Consider the following 16765-nt stretch of genomic DNA (forward strand, 5'->3'; position numbering starts at 1 on the left):
CTGCTGAAAGGCAGTCTTTAAAACTGGCTGCCACGCATGATGACGAGTCTGCATGCCCCCTCCTGCTCTGTGTCCCTGCCCGCCTTGCTAGCCTCACCCTTGGCCATCTTCCACGGACATCTTGAGCTCCAGTCATGAAAGCTACTCACAGTTATGCCAAAGGGCCACATCTGCTCGTGGCTCGATGCTTCTGGGTGTGTCATCCTCTGTGCCTGTATGTTCTTCCATCCTCACTCCTTGTTCCCTCAAAGAAGACCTACTCTTTCAATATTCTAGAAACGCTCTTTAACAAATCTTCAGTGAATAGACCACTGGACTAACATTCTATTTCCCTGTGTAAGACACACCAGCTGATGTCCACTGCACACTTGGGGTGCATGGGCAGCAGCTCTACCTAGTGTGCCTGGGCGCTTCTGCTCCTACCAGGGGAGCTGTGTTTGCTGCCAAACCTGTTCATTCACTTGGTGAGGAGTTATTCAAATAAATATCAGATAAACTGATGAAACGTGAGTGAGGAAAGCCAGAGGGCTCTTTCTCGAAAAATGCATCAAATGCTTTGGTAAGACCTTCTAAAGAAGTACTTATTCTAAAAAACTATGGAATTAAACATGGATGAAGCCATTACAGAAGTTGGAGCAGAATCATAAGAATCAAGGAATATTTAGCCCTGTGATTGTTTCAGGAGTTATCTTTAACTTCTTGCTTCCCCTCAAGAAATATGAATGGAAATCATACATAAGGGATTATGAACAGTTTATGTAAGAAAGAGTCAATAAACTCTGATTAGTGGACATTATTCAAAGAAAAAAATAAGCCTATATCAAAAGATTGAAAAATGAATACATGTTGATGTTCTAATATATATACTACTTTTATGATTATCTGCTTTCTCTGAATTTCTACTATAATCTAAGAATCTCACTCCCCCCAGCTCTACTTCATGCTCCCAGACCTGCACACTTTTAGTAAAAATATCCACTCTCTTTCATTCGTGTAACAAATACTTATTGAACACCCAGCATGTGCCAGGCACCCTCCTAAGTGCTGGGGCACTGCAGTGAACACGGCAGACCAACACCCTGGCCTCCTGGAGTTTATGTTACGTCGTACGATAATGTACATAATCAGATCCCTGTTCCCACAACTAGTCTGGACTGTGAGTTTCTTAACGTCAGAGGTTCTTTTATGAATCTTTGGGTTAAGATCTGAGTTAATCTTTTGTTCAAGGACTGGAACATAGTGGGTCTGAAATTAAATGCTTGTTGAGTGACTCATGGACTGTCTCTGGGACTTGCTGTGGAAATAAACATCTAGGCACACCAGATGAGCTTATGGAGGAAAGCCCCAGACCTGTGCTTTGTTGTGCCTCGTTTTAAATCCAACATACTGACTCTGCTTTGCTTTTTATGGGTTCGCTTCATGGTGTACATTGTGGTATTTTAGACCACAGCACAGTAGGTTGTAAGTAATTCGGGAAGTTTGAGGCTGAGGCAAAAATAATAATGAAAATAATTACAGCTGCTATGTATTGTCGACATTTGGCTCTGTCTACAAACTTCATATATATTACTTCATTTACTGTTTATAACCACCTATAAAGTAGATATTGATACTATCATCATCATCCTTATTTGCAGATGGGAAGACTGAAGATTGAACGTTACTCAAGTAACGCTGAACAAAGTCACACATTTAGTAAGTGGCAGAATTGGGATTCAAACCTGGGTTTTCTGATTTCAAAGCATGTGCACTTACCTCCTTCACTACACTACTTCCTTCGTTAAGTTCTGTTTGTTTTAGAGCTCTGAAAGCCAAACCATTGTGTATAGGTGCCTGGTGGGAAAATAGAGCCAACTTCAGTGGCTTCTTAGTATAAGGGTTCATTTGAAATAACTACAGTAAAAACCCAGTGTCTTGTGCAAAGTAAGTTCATGTTATGTGTCTTCCTTGAGGATTATTTCTTTGTCACAAAACAGAAGAGTTTATCTACAACAGAATGGACAAAGGGTCTGATGAATTTTGCATCTCACAAGGAGGGTTAGTCAAAGGCTAAGCCAGACAGAGGAGGGTTATTTAGTCCTATTTACACCTCCACAGGGCCTTTGCAAATTGTCCTGCCTTCCTAAGAGTCTAGCCAATTCGGATGACAGTTTTCAAATTAGTGACAGAGAAAAGGCTTAGCCTTTTATTTCTGGAGCTCCCTAGATTCAGAACAGTTATTCACATGTTCTCCATAAGCTTAGTTTTTTCCCCTCTTCATTTATCATGTAGTAATTTGCTATTCTATAATAGCGTGGGACTTGGAAGCATATTTAAAATTTTATTCTCACTTCTGACCTTCCAAATAAGTTACTTTCAAGTACAACATCATCAAGAAAATCAGCTCAGCTCGTCTACGGGCCATATTGTAAAACCACAGTTTTGAAACTACTAGTTTAGTCTAGCATTTAAGGCTCTCTCTTCATAACTTTACCTGATCGGTTTGCCCATCTGATCCCATCTTTATGTCTGTCACGTCAGTGACACATACTGCTCAGCCAGTCTAATCCAAGTCCCTCTAGTTTTTGGAACACCAACCTGTACACCAAGAAAGCCCCTTCCTGTCTTCTCCATAAACTATGCCCACCATCAGATCCCTGTTTAGCACTCTTTCTTGATATTCTCTCTTATCAGCCTTCCTGGAGGTCATCTTTCTCTTCCTTGAACTCTTACACTATGTACCATCCCTTTGGATCTTGGTATTTATTACCCTGCATTGTTCATTAACCTCTAAGTCTGCAGCTCTGAGAATCCTAACTGGACTGTTAACTCTTGAGGATCAAGCAAGCTTTAAAACTCAGTGTCTTCCACAGTACTTAGCACAGTGCCTCGTATAGTAAAAAAAGTCACTGAAATTTAAGGGTACTTATATTAAGAATATATTAATGTTACCTATATTGATAGTTAAGCAAGTTAAAGATGAACTCTTCTCCTAAAAAATGAAAAGTATAATAATAAGGTCAAATTTTAATTTGAAATTTGAAACTCAAGAATGTTTGGGTTACCTGCTTTCATGTACAGAATGGAGAATTTACCTACTGGCCAATAAGAAATTCCAGTATTTTTTATTTCTTAAGTTTTGAATATAAAATTGTGTCTGCTCTGTGAGAAGTAAAGTCAATGATTAAATGCTGGCTGTACTTCTGAACTCTAAACCTTGAAGTTTTTAAGTCTGTCTTAAACTACTATAGAAGAGGTGCCAATATGAAAGTCACTATATTTCTGTAATTTTGCTCTCTGTCATGAAAATGTAGTAGGGTTTTCTCTCTATCAAGGCAGTTCAAATGAATACCTTTCTTTCCTTTCCTAGGTCTCTAAAGAAAAAAAATCAAAAATTACCATGAATTGCTGAAAATATGCAAAAAGAATTAGAATTCTCATTTCATTTAGAAAGGGTCTTGGTTACCCCAAGTAAAAGAATGTTTCACACAGACAAGACAATGTTTTGTGGTTTTTTTGTGATTGCACAGTTCATTGTGCAATCACAAAACTTTGTTTTATTCTTAATATTACTTTGTACACTCTTTAAAAAAGGCAGAGAATGTTACCTATGGAGACTTCCTCAAATGCTAGGCTTTACCTGAAAATTGTAATAGACTTCACTTTTGAAAATTGAAACTTCAAGTTTAATGGCTAAATCATCGAATTGATAAGTATCAGAAACATGGGCATTTCAAACATTAAATATATAAGATATTGAGCCTCTGTAGCACCACTAGTGTGTCACTTGATCATATACATTTAATACATAACTTAATTCATTTTACATTAATCTCGAACATTGAGAAGGACTCCTAAAACCTAATTGCTTCTGTATGTCTTCTAAATCCCCTTTAGAGACTATCTCACTCGATCCTCATAACAACTCTATCAGGCAGTCATGAGGAAAATGAGGTTTCCTGGAGGCCAGGGTTTCTCAGCCTTGACACTGTTAATATCTTAGGCTGGATAATTCATTGTTGGGGGCGGGGAGGTTGTCCTGTGCATTTTAGGATGTTTAGCAGCATCTCTGGTCTCCACACACTAGATGCCGTCAGCACCCTGCCCTCCCACCAGTTGTGACAACCGAAAATGTCTCCACACATTAACATGTTTTTTGAGGGTCAAAGTCTCCCCTCATTGGCGATCACTGGTACCGGCCCATGGTCACCCAGCAAGTGGCAGAGCTAAGATGAGAACCGGCTCCCCAGAACAGAATCTCAGGCCCCTCTGTCATCCTGTCTCTGACCTGGGTCTCTCAGCTGACAACAGAAATTTCCAGCCGCAGTTAAGAGTTACCTGCTCTTTCGACACACAATCATTTTCATGAACAAAATGCCTCCTTTCTAGAACCCCTGCGTGATTCTCTTTCTGTTTCCTATCATTCTTCTCAAGAATTTTTACTGTACATGGAAACTAAAAAGAAGTCCACATACCGCTTTATAAAGTTGGCAAAAAGTATCCGATGTGAGTATCCCTGCCTTCGAATTCTCGCTGTTTCCAGAATGCCTGTGTAGCGAAGCTGGAGCAGGACTTTCTCTTTGTCGTATTTTCTTGCCTGACGTTCATTGTTTGGTTTGATGCAGCGGACAAAGTGAGGTTGGCCGACCACCATTTTAGATAACAAATCCATCAGAGAATACTATAATATGCAACAAAAATAAAACTCCCAGCGTAGCATTCAGAAACTTATGAGCTCGCAGGTCTTTCTTTTAATTATAAGAATAAAATCTGAAAACTGAGGGTTACACAGTAATTCACAATGAGGGATATATGTGTTAATAAATATTTTCTTGATAGTATATTTTTAAAAATACATATTTACTCATAAACATGTAGAGGCAATAACTAGGAACTTAGCTATTAAAAGATTGCCTGTGAATTCTTTTTTTTTTTCGGTACGCGGGCCTCTCACTGCTGCGGCCTCTCCCGTTGCGGAGCACAGGCTCCGGACGCACAGGCTCAGCGGCCATGGCTCACGGGCCCAGCCGCTCCGCGGCATGCGGGATCTTCCCAGACCGGGGCACGAACCCGCGTCCCCTGCATCGGCAGGCGGGCTCTCAACCACTGCACCACCAGGGAAGCCCTTGCCTGTGAATTCTTAAGGCAACTTTAATTAATAGACGAAATTATTTTTGATACAGCTTGTTTGGAAGTAATTATATCCTCTCAGGGAAACTGGCCAAATTACAATATTTAGCACACAATCTGGTTTCCTCCTTATACGATTAATTTCCTTGTCTAGTTCTTTTTTTGTAGAAAGTACGAAAGTAAACACTTTAATCCCTCTGAGTATCACCTCCTAGTTTAAAATAAGGACTGAGAAGTTAATGCATTTTACTGTGTAAGACACAGTTATAAAAATAAGCAAATCCACTGAAGTATTCTAATCTGCTCTAGTTTGATAATTTTCTGATTTTAGAAATATTTTAACCACATAGATATGAAAACCGTCTTCTGCAGCAATACCGTATTAAAACAGCAGCCAATTGCTGGACAACCAAGTATAACACAGTAGGATAATCATGGTTCAACTAAAATGAAATCCCAACCAACCAGTATGTCGAAGACCGGGATTACGATTGTTGGCAAGGTAACGAGTGTAGGAACATAGACAGCTGTTGATGGCTGAATCTCCTTTACTGATGGAAATATAAAGCCTGGGTTACAAAGCCAGTGCAAACCAAATCCTGGAATTGGGCAACTGACAAAGCACTGGGTTTGCACAGCTTCCTCTTGGGCACCGACACTCAGCTGTGAGCTTCTTCAAACAGCTGGGGCTGCCACTTTGGGGCCCTGTTCATAACATTTATCTGTGAGTCATCATTGCAAACATCTGCCAGACACTAGAGATAGAAAGGTGATAGACGTGTCTGTTGGCATGCTGAGCAAGAGCTCCCTGCAATTTAGGCACTGGTGCTCCTTAGGGACCAAGGCAGAGTATTATATCATGTTCATCCTCCTCTGCAGAGTGAAACATAACTTAAAATATGGTACATACTATACGGAATTGCCTTCTATCCCTTTTCACTGCAGCCCGAGGTGTAAAACGACTTTATGAATGCATGGCTGGAACACACACACACTGTTTGATGTCAACAACAGTGGTATGAAAATGGTCTTGGATGACTCACTTAAAGACGAAAATAATCTGGCTGTAAATACTTTCAGTCCTTCAGCTGTGCTGCAGCCTGCTGTAAGGTGGATGTACCAGCAGCAAACGAGATATTAAGCATATAAATGCACTACGTGCTACTCAAAGATGTTAAGCACACACTGTCTGCTACGAGCTTAGGACTTGAGAAATATTTAATAAAGCTACCCAGTTATTTTTAAAAGTATTTCATGACTCTGTTAGGGAACTGGATTTATTCACTGAACATGTAGTAAATTTAACCCCATTTCCTCCCCTTCTCCCACATTACATGATATTAATAAATTTCTAAATTTTAGGTGGTATTTTATTCATTTTCATTGGCTGGTTAGTATGATTTTATCAGAGAGATAAACAAGAACTGGAACCAATAATGAAGGCAGGGTCATCTAGAGTTTGTTCTCCAGGGCACAGAGAGAATGAAGTGCTTCTTTTCTTTCCTATCTCTCGCCTATCTTGTCCAAGGAAGAAAGGTCACCTTGGTCCTATGCTAAGGACACAGTGACTCACTTCCTTGGCATGTTACTGGTATTTCCCTGGTGTCCCTTCTCTTTGTCCCATGCCTACACCAGTTCTGTTTTTCCTTTGAGGCATTCAGCTCGTCTAGGTACAGGGAGATGTGGAATGGAGGTGGATGCTCAACCTTGTCCCATCTGTCCACCTTCAGATCATTCAGGGGTGGGAAGGAGGGCTGATGGTTTTCATACCACTGAATTTCAAACCCTTTTAGGCTTTATTCTAGTGAAAATGTATTTGGTTCTATGGACAAATTGTAACCAAGCTACAGACCGCCATTAAGATTGACCTAGTATACAATAATTTCATCAATAAAATACCAAAGTAAACCAACCCATAGGTTTTTGAGAATGCACTGTAACATATCGTGTATCTAACATATAGTAAATGAAATACAACACAAACTCTCTTTTGCTAATAGCACTCTGATATTTGTTACTTACTTTTAATCTGTAACTCCCATTTAGAATAAATAACATGCCTAAGCACACACAACATAATTTAATATCTTACTCTAAAATACGATGCAACTGTTTGTGTTTTCATGTTGGTTGTCTCTCTGGCGCGACGGGTGGCTTCTCCAGTTTCACCCTAAGACCCAGAAAGACAGCGATAGTTCAGCACCTATTGTAATTTATGCTCTACAGGGAGCACGTGGAATTTTCCTTAGTCTATGCCTTCACACACATAAAATAACAAAATGTTGAATTTTAATTTTAAGGTAATTGTTTTGCCAGTCTCATTGGGATTTTAATCAGTTTTGCCTGGAATGTATCTCTGACCTTAGCTAATACATTTTTAGTTGGTCTTAGAGTAACATTAAAACTAGCTATAAATGAAGAGTTAGGAATATATCAGAAATGCATGATTATCTTAGTGACTAGCGGTAATATGAACATAACATAAATATCTGTTTAAGTAGAAAAGAAAGATCAAAGGGAGAAAACGAAGGGAAAGGCTGTTTACTCTTATCATACAAATACTTCCATTGTAAAGGTTAGATTCTTAGACTCAACTGCCATGAAAAATACATTTCCTTACCTTTGTCACGTTGATTGATTTTTCTGAAGTCCTCATTTGATAGTTCATTATGTTTTTAGTTTTAGAATATGGCAGATTACCTATGGGAATGTAGATAAAATTAATACACCTTTTAGAATCCTTAATGGTAGAAGATTTCCTCCATTTACTTCAATGTTAAAATAAGCATTGCTGGCCCTGCAATATTCATACTCACGTGCTTGGTTAACTAGTTATTGAGACACTTAGAAATAAAATAATATTACTTGAAAATGTATAACAAATTTTAAATTCAGAAAAACACTCCAGCTTAGGGAATAGAAAAAGGAGAGGTAAGTGTTGGATTTCCGTTTAATTGCTACAAGATATGGGGTGATTAGGATAAAGGGAGCAATTTGCTTCTTTGTGTGTGTGTGCTAAATAGCATCTGAGACTTTCTTTAGTGCAAATGTAAGCTTTACAATGGGCCTTAAAAATCATATGGATCATTAATTCACATGAAGTGGTTATAAGCAAATCAAGTGTGGTTGAGGGCAAAGGACGTTTTCAACCTAACATTCAGAAATATATGCCTGGTGCCAGGGCTCTATAATTGTACGCAACCCAAGGCTGTGGAAAATCACAGTGTAGTGAGAAAGATTACGTCCTCTGAAGCCAGGAAGACCTGGGTTTGCACACCAGCCGCAGTGTTTAAATTGTGGATCATCGACTTAGTCTCTGAGTCACAGTGTGAGTCCATAAAACGTGGATAATTACGCCTACCTCACAGGATTCTGATGACAGGTGACGGTGTGTCTAGCCCGTGGTGCCTGGAAATGTCAGTTCTCTTTCACTCGTTGCCCACCTCCCACCAAGCACAGTACACCAACTAACCCACGAGCCAAGAGTTTATCATCCTAGTAGGAATGTTCAAAGTATCTCCAGAATTCCGTATCACTTCAGGAAGATTGTTTCTCTTTCATTCTTGCAGGCAATGAGGCTACACATTTTGGCAAATTCCTCACATTTTTTTTGTGGCTGCAGAAGGCTGGCTCAGAGATGAGGGTGCAGGAAGGAGCCCTGCCTGGGGTGCGGCTGGCAGCGCCCTGTTCTGCTCCCATCCCCTTTCCCTCATCACCCCAGGAAAAGTGCTGGGGAGGGGGGGTGACTTCTGTGCGGGGCTGAAACTGCATTCGGCACGGTTCCCTCTTGAAATGTGACTCTTGCTGAACAGAGCTGAGTGGACAGAGACAGTAACTGATGACCGTCAGAGGGGCAGCTTCAGGAAGTATGCCTACTGTTCTTTTTCTTTCTTTCGTTCTTTCTTTTTTTTTTTAGGATTATCAGGGAAAGTTTTAAAAAAATAATTTAATTGGGAGAAAAAGTGATCATAGACTTGGAGATTTCTTGGAAGCCTGATGAACATACAAAGTGCTAGAAGCACATGAATTAGGATAGACCCTTTGCTTAACAGATATCATTACTTAATATTAAGCAAACATAAAGTAAAATTTTAAGTCTATCTGAAAATCAAACAACTAGAGGGAATTTAAAGATTACTAATTTCCCTTTAACAAAATTTACACACTAACCATAAAATTATTTAACAACAAGATAAAGTGAGAGCCTTTCAAAAACTCATTTATGCATACCAGCAAGAACTAAAATTAGCGTAGATCTTAATTTCAGAGAAATGTATCCTCTTTGCATCTATAGTTGACCTGATGAACGAACCTGTGATAAAACAAACTAGAGATTTGAGCTGCCAGCAATTCTGATGTATTTCCCCCTAATGCTGGCCGAACTATATTTCATATTTGCATGCAAAGGGCCATGGTTATTTTAGAATCTTGCAGAAGCATAATGTAGAACCAACGAACCTGAGCTTTCAAGCCTAATTCTAAGACTTCTCAGCGGGGTAATGTTGAGAAAGCAGCTCAATGTTCCCCAGTCTCAGTGTGTCATCTGTAAAAGCAGTTCCTCCTCAGAGTGTTGTTTTTAATTTATTTATTTTTGGCTGCATTGGGTCTTTGTTGTTGCATGCGGGCTTTCTCTAGTTACGGTGAGCGGGGGCTACTCTTCGTTGCGGTGTGTGGGCTTCTCATTGCGGTGGCTTCTCTTGTTGCGGAGCACAAGCTCTAGGCGTGTGGGCTTCAGTAGTTGTGGCACGCGGGCTCAGTAGCTGTGTTGCACGGGCTTAGTTGCTCTGCAGCATGTGGGATCTTCCCGGACTAGGGCTCGAACCCGTGTCCCCTGCACTGGCAGGTGGATTCTTAACCACTGCGCCACAAGGGAATCCCGAGTGTTGTTTTTAGAAGTAAATGAAAGTACTTAGTACAGTGACTAGCACATTGCAATTTCTAAATAAAGTTATCTATTGTCATTGTTATTATTATTATATGTGTACACATCTAGCTGAATGTAAACCCCAAACACCTTTGATAGCTTTGAGGTTGAGTTACTGCAACACCTTTGACTATAGAGTTCTGCTCTCCTCCCTGGCCAACTAGACACTGTTCTGCTGAAAGTCAGGAGACATGGCATAGAATCGAGAACCTGGTTGCATATTTTATAAGGGTGAAAACATGAAATTAGATGCGTAGATGCTGTTGGCAGATACAAAAAGAGATGGCTATCTTTATGTGAATTCACTTTATTAAGAATATTTATAATATATATCATCTTTTAGAGTTAATATGAGACAAGGGAGAGCCGCATCAATCTGTTTGTGTTAAATGCTCCAAAGTTGGAGCTTTAATACAATTATATTGTTTCTAACATTCAAAGGCTTTCTTTTTTTAAAATTTTTATGGGAGTATAGTTGATTTACGGTAGACAATTGTTAAAGTCAAAACTGAAGACTTTTTTTATGAACAAGATAAAGTAACACAAACTGGATTACCTTCTCACCTAAAACAACTAAAAAGACATACGAAGTCTATGGAACAGTTTTTTTTTCCAATTTTTTTACTGTGGTAAAATAGACGTAACATAAAATTTAGCATCTGAACCTTTTTAAGTGTACAATTCAGTGGTATTAAATACATTCATAATGTTGTGCAACCATCACCACCATCAATCTTCATAACCCTTTTCATCTTGTAAAACTGAAATTCTATACCCGTTAAATACTAACTCCCCATGCCCCCCATCCCAGCTCTTGACAACCAACATTCTACTTTCTGTCTCTATTATTCTGACTACTCTCAGTACCTCATATAAGTGGAATCACGTAGTATTTGTTTAGGAGCAACAATTTTTGCATGAAGCAACAATTTTTGCATCAATATAGGACACTGATCCCTGAGAGAGAGGAAACAAATGAGGTGAGCCCTATGATTACTCCAGCTTTCTGTCCAGAGGGTTTATGTTGCAATGCAGGGAGAGGAACCCAATGAAGCCTGGAGAGAACAGATGTAACCAATAGGAAACAAACAGCAAGAGAGTGTCAAGCCCAACCATATCGCTAATCACATTAAATGTAAATTGTTTGATCACCTCAATTAAAAGGCAGAGATTATCAGGTTGGATTTAAAAAAGCAAGGCCCAATTATATGCTGTCTACAAAAAACCCACTTTAAATATAAACTCAAAAATAAGTTGAAGTTAAAAGCATAAAAAGATACACCATTTAACTACTAATCATAAGAAAGTTGGAGTCTTCCTATTAATATCAGGCAAAGTAGATTTCAGAACAAAGAATATTACCAGACATAAAAGAGTTATTTAGTAATAATAAAGGGGACTATTCATCAAGAAGATATAACAATTCTAGATGTTATGCATCCAATAACAGACCTTAAAGTACATAAAGCAAAAACTGATAGAAATGAAAGAAAAAATAGATAAATTGACAATTATAGTCAGATATTTCAAAACCACTTTCTCAGTAACTGAGAGAACCAGGAGAGAGAAAACTTGTAAGTATACAGAAGATCTGACCAATATTATCAACCAAGTTGACCTAATTGCCACTTATGGAATACTCCACCCACCAACAGCAGAATACACATTATTTTCAAGTGCAAATGAAACATAAAACAAGATAGAGCATATTCTGGGCCATAAAACATGTCTCAATAAAGTTAAATGAATTAAATCATACAAAGTATGCTTTCTGAGCAATACAAAATTAAATTAGTAGTACATAACAAAAATATACCTGGAAATCCCAATATATTTAGAAATTAAATGTAATACTTATAAATAACCCCTATAAATGCCTATATTAGAAAAGAAGAAATTTTCTTAAATCAATGACTTAAGTTTTCATCTCAGAAATCAGAAGGCAAAATAAACCCTGAAAGAAACAGAAGAAAACAATAAAGACAAAAGCAAAAAAAAAAAAAAAATCAACAAAATTAAAACTAAAAATTCAATAGACAAAATCAATGAAACTAAAAGTTGGTTCTTTGAGAATATCAATAAAATTGATAAACGTCTAGAAAATCTATCAAGAATAAAATGAGAGAGAACATACATTATCTATATCAGGAATAAGAGAGCTGATATAACCTCAAGATCTACAGACATTCAAAGGATAATAGGGGTTATTATTAAATTTATGTCAATAAATTTGACAGCATAGATTAAATAGATATTATCAAATTTATGTCAATAAATTTGACAGCACAGATTAAACAGAAAATTTTCCTAAAAGATACAACCTACTCTAAAGCTATTTCAGATTGACATATACAAACTGCTATATTTAAAATAGATAACCAACAAGGACCGACTGTATAGCACAGGGAACTCTGCTCAATATACTATAACAACCTAAATGGGAAAAGAACTAGAAAAAGAATAGATACATGTATATGTATACCTGAATCACTCTGCTGTATACCTGAAACCAACACAACATTGTTAATCAACTATACTCCAATATAAAAAAAACTATATTTCAATAAACATTTTTAAAAAAGACTTTCTCAGGATTAAAAGTCGGTAAAACGTTCAGAAATCAATCCATGTAACTCACCATATTTATAGATATAAAGCAAAAACAAAGCAAAAACAAATGATAATTTCAATAGATGCAGAAAATTCATCTATGTACGTCAAGAACTCATCATATGTTACTGTCTAAATATATGCTCTTTATTGTGTGTCAGTTATACCTCAACAAACTATAAAAAATGAAGTGCAGAGAACAATTCTGAACTCCAATAAAGAAAAAGACCAAACTACATTTTTTTTTCTACTTAAGAGCAAATGCAAGGATTATATGGTTGGTTGGAAAAAGGCACACAACTTTTTAATCAATTAGGCAGAACTCACTAAACCTGTGGAATCTCAAAGGCTCATCCAATGTTGCCCACTCCTGACACAGCAGGTAATTCTGAACTCTCTGAAGGTGACGGTACTCTTTTAGTGAGCAGCTAGGACACCACCGTATTTTCTGGTGAGTAATTCAAAACTTTTCTTTAATGGAAACCTAGCTTCTTTGTAAAAATAAAACCAACTCATGCACCAAAAAAAATGGAAGGAAACTGCCTCGGCTTACCTGTTTTTGTTAGAGGGTGGCTGACTAGCTGTCGAATTACGCTGTTTTCTGACGACCTCAAAAGGAGCACAATATCAGTTGGGAGGGTGTCTCTGTTTTTAGCTAAGAACCCACTTGCGTTATAGATGACCTGTTGATAAAGCATGTTATCATCATTGTCACAGTCAGTGTCACCACCCTCATCCTCATCAGCAGCATCATTATCATCACCAATAGGTATTTACTGAGAGCTTTACTTAGCGCTAAGTGACAGGTACACGAGGATTTACAAAGGTAGTCCCTTACAACTTGGTTGGAAAAGTGAACCTCTCCAGGCTCACATTATATCTTTTCAGAGAAAAATTTGTGTCATAATGATTGTATTTGGGTTGAAATAATCAAAGAGGTTTGATTCCTCCCATTTATTATATCATGTTGGCAATGTTGTGGGTCTCCCTTCTCTATTTGGAGGGTTGGGGCCCCCAAGGTGTTCTCATTTCTGTGAAAACTGGTTCACCTGCAGTGAAAAGGCACTTATAGATTGAGTCGCAGGAGTAGCGTGGTCTAAATACACTGTGGGTGTGTGTGTTTCTGGCACTTCTAAATAATTTTAAGATTTTTAAAGATCAGTGCAACCCAAAGATTTTTCTAGGATGGTCCAATGTGGCTGTTGTTATGGACTGAATTGTGTCCCTCCAAAATTAATATGTGGAAAATCTAATCCCCAATGTGACTGTATTTTGGAAACAAGGTCTTTAAGGAGGTAATGAAAGTTAAATGAAGTTTACTGTAAGAGTGAGGCTCTAATCCCACAGGACTAGTGTTCTTGTAAGAAGAGGAAGATACACCAGAGATCTCTTTCTCCCCCTCCTACGTACACAGAGAAAAGGCCATATGAAGGCACTGGGAGGAGGCAGCTATCTGCAAGCCAGAAAATAGACCTCACCAGATGTGCTGGCACCTTGATCTTGGCCTTCTAGCCTCCAGAACTGTGAGGAAATAAATTTCCATTGTTTAAGACACTCAGCCTGTGGTATTTTTGTTATGGCAGCCCAAAAGACTAATACAGTTGTTAAAAATAACTGGATAGGGTTTCCCTAGTGGTGCAGTGGTTGAGAATCCTCCTGCCAATGCAGGGGACACGGGTTCGAGACCTGGTCCAGGAAGATCCCACATGCCGCGGAGCAACTAAGCCCATGCGCCACAACTACCGAGCCCGCGTGCCACAACTACTGAAGCCCGTGTGCCTAGAGCCTGTGCTCCACAACAAGAGAAGCCACCGCAGTGAGAAGCCCGCGCATCGCAACAAAGAGTAGTCGCCACTCGCCGCAACTAGAGAAGCCCGCGCGCGGCAACGAAGACCCAGTGCAGCCAAAAATAAATAAATTAATCTTAAAAGAACTGGATAAAATGATCATAGGAAATTCTTAATGAATATTTTAAAGTAGGCTTATTTGGAAAATCACATGCTGAAAATCATGAGAAAGGTTATAACTGTGATATTTAAGGTAGATTTTGTTTTCAATGACTAAAGTCTGGACTACTGACTGACACAGAAGTTCTACTAGACTAGAACGCTCAGGGTTCTGCGGTATTTTATTTTGTTTGTATATGTCTATGAATTCCTTCTTGATTTGAATATCTTCTTAGTCCTCCAATATTTATAACATCATTGTGAGGGAAAGACCTGTTATTCTCTACAGAAGGGAAAGAAACTGTCTCCTGGGTTTCTTTCCATATGTAGGATGGCATATCTGAGGTATGCTCTGGTGTAGGAAGTGTATCCACCAATGCATAAACACTGCTTCCTCTGACTGCATGACAGTCCATCAGTTAATTCTAATTAATCAGCTCAGGGATCTGGCCGTACCTCCAGCCTGGTACCTTCTCTTGTTGGGAAGGAGGAAAGACAAAGGCTGCCATGGACAGAGAAGCAACTCAAGTCTGAAGAAGGCAGTTTATACAAAAGGTTCTCAGCTATCATTAAAAAAAGAAAAAAATAGGTACCCATTGGCAGCCAACCACATGCCAAGCCACACCTCAGGATCAGAAAGATGTACTCTTTATATCATTACAGCCATCTATAAATATTTTGGGCCATAATTTTCGCGGCCTTATTATTCAATGAAAGACTAAAGAGAAACTCAGTTATAATGTTTCAGAGTTCTTACCTTTCCTGCATAATGGTGAATTCCAAAACTAACTTCCATTCTTTTAGGCCTCCAGAAGTACTGTGATTTCAGATTACCTTCAAATTTTTCTGTAGAAAAAAATTTAACTCCAATATCAAGCATGTAGGAGGGCCTCAAAAAATACCGATTGAGGGCTTCCCTGGTGGCGCAGTGGTTGAGAGTCCGCCTGCCGATGCAGGGGACACGGGTTCGTGCCCCAGTCTGGGAGGATCCCACATGCTGTGGAGCGGCTGGGCCCGTGAGCCATGGCCACTGAGCCTGTGCGTCCGGAGCCTGTGCTCCGCAACGGGAGAGGCCACAACAGTGAGAGGTCCACGTACCGCAAAAAAAAAAAACAAAAAACAAAAAACCAACTGACAGAATCATCTCTTTCACCATAAAATGGAAAATGTGCAGTGAATAAACACAGAAAATTTTATATAGTTATTACAAGCAGATTTGTAATATAATTATAAATGGTAAGGCAAAACTTGAGATCATGAATTTTACCATTCCAATATGATTTAGGTCAGCAGGTCTCAAACCTTAGCAAGCAGCAGAATCACCTGGAGGGTTTGTTAAAATAGACTGCTGGGTCCCACCCCCAGAGTTTCTGACTCAACAGGTCTGGAGTGGGATCCAAAAATTAACATTTCTAGCAAGTTCCCAGGGGATACTGATGTTCCTGGCCTGGGGACCCCATTTTAAGAACCACTGGTACAGAGGGAGGAAACTAAGTACTTGAGATTGTCCAGAGAGCTTTGAAACACAGCTGGATGTGAAGCCATGAGCCTAGAAATTTGGTATTTTGGTTCTCTTTTTTATAAGAAGAGCTATAGGTTGTTACTGATTACATAGGAAACACAATAGGATCATACAGGCATGTCTACAACAGTTTTACCAGCACAAGTTCTCTGTTATTTCATGTCCTAGAAGGTACATTTTAACATCAAAATCAAGGGACTAGTATGAAATGATTTCCCCACCACGTTGGGGTTATTTTCTTTTCCATCTAGTATCGTCCAACTAGAGGAGAGAATAGGCAATCAGTGAGTCAGATAAATGACGAGAACATCACAGATGAATTTATTTCCTCCCTGTTAGGTATCTCATTTCCAATTCTGGAGCTGTCCTTTTGCCCTGTCCTCCAATTTCTAGTTTTGGGCTGGATAATTACTAAGGTCATTTCTAACATAAAATCCTATGATTGGGGCTCTACCATAATATAAGGAGAAGTCCAATACTGAAACTTGTTTAATTCATCACTAAATATTTCACCCTATTATAAACATTCACTGGTCTAGGTATTAGATCCAAAGCCTCTTCCCCAAAGTTAGATATGCAGGCTTTGTCACAGCAATACTCTACTAGATATTTAAAAACATTTTTTTAAGTCATTCATAACTACATGACCGTATT

The 16765-nt window shown here is 38.7% G+C and overlaps 1 protein-coding gene across 1 annotated transcript in view; it reads right to left on the reverse strand.

Annotated features, from left to right (window-relative positions):
- The window catches only part of MYO3A (myosin IIIA), a 172237-nt gene that overhangs the window by 41805 nt on the left and 113667 nt on the right, over window positions 1-16765 (reverse strand). The window contains exons 20-24 of the mRNA XM_033407896.2: window positions 15347-15435; window positions 13197-13326; window positions 7730-7809; window positions 7202-7279; window positions 4455-4660 (exon numbers count right to left, since the gene is read on the reverse strand). Of these exons, the coding sequence (XP_033263787.2) occupies window positions 4455-4660; window positions 7202-7279; window positions 7730-7809; window positions 13197-13326; window positions 15347-15435 (583 nt within the window). The remainder of the gene's footprint in view (window positions 1-4454; window positions 4661-7201; window positions 7280-7729; window positions 7810-13196; window positions 13327-15346; window positions 15436-16765) is intronic.

This window comes from Orcinus orca, chromosome 2 (assembly GCF_937001465.1).
Source record: "Orcinus orca chromosome 2, mOrcOrc1.1, whole genome shotgun sequence".
NCBI classification, from domain to species: Eukaryota; Metazoa; Chordata; class Mammalia; order Artiodactyla; family Delphinidae; genus Orcinus; species Orcinus orca.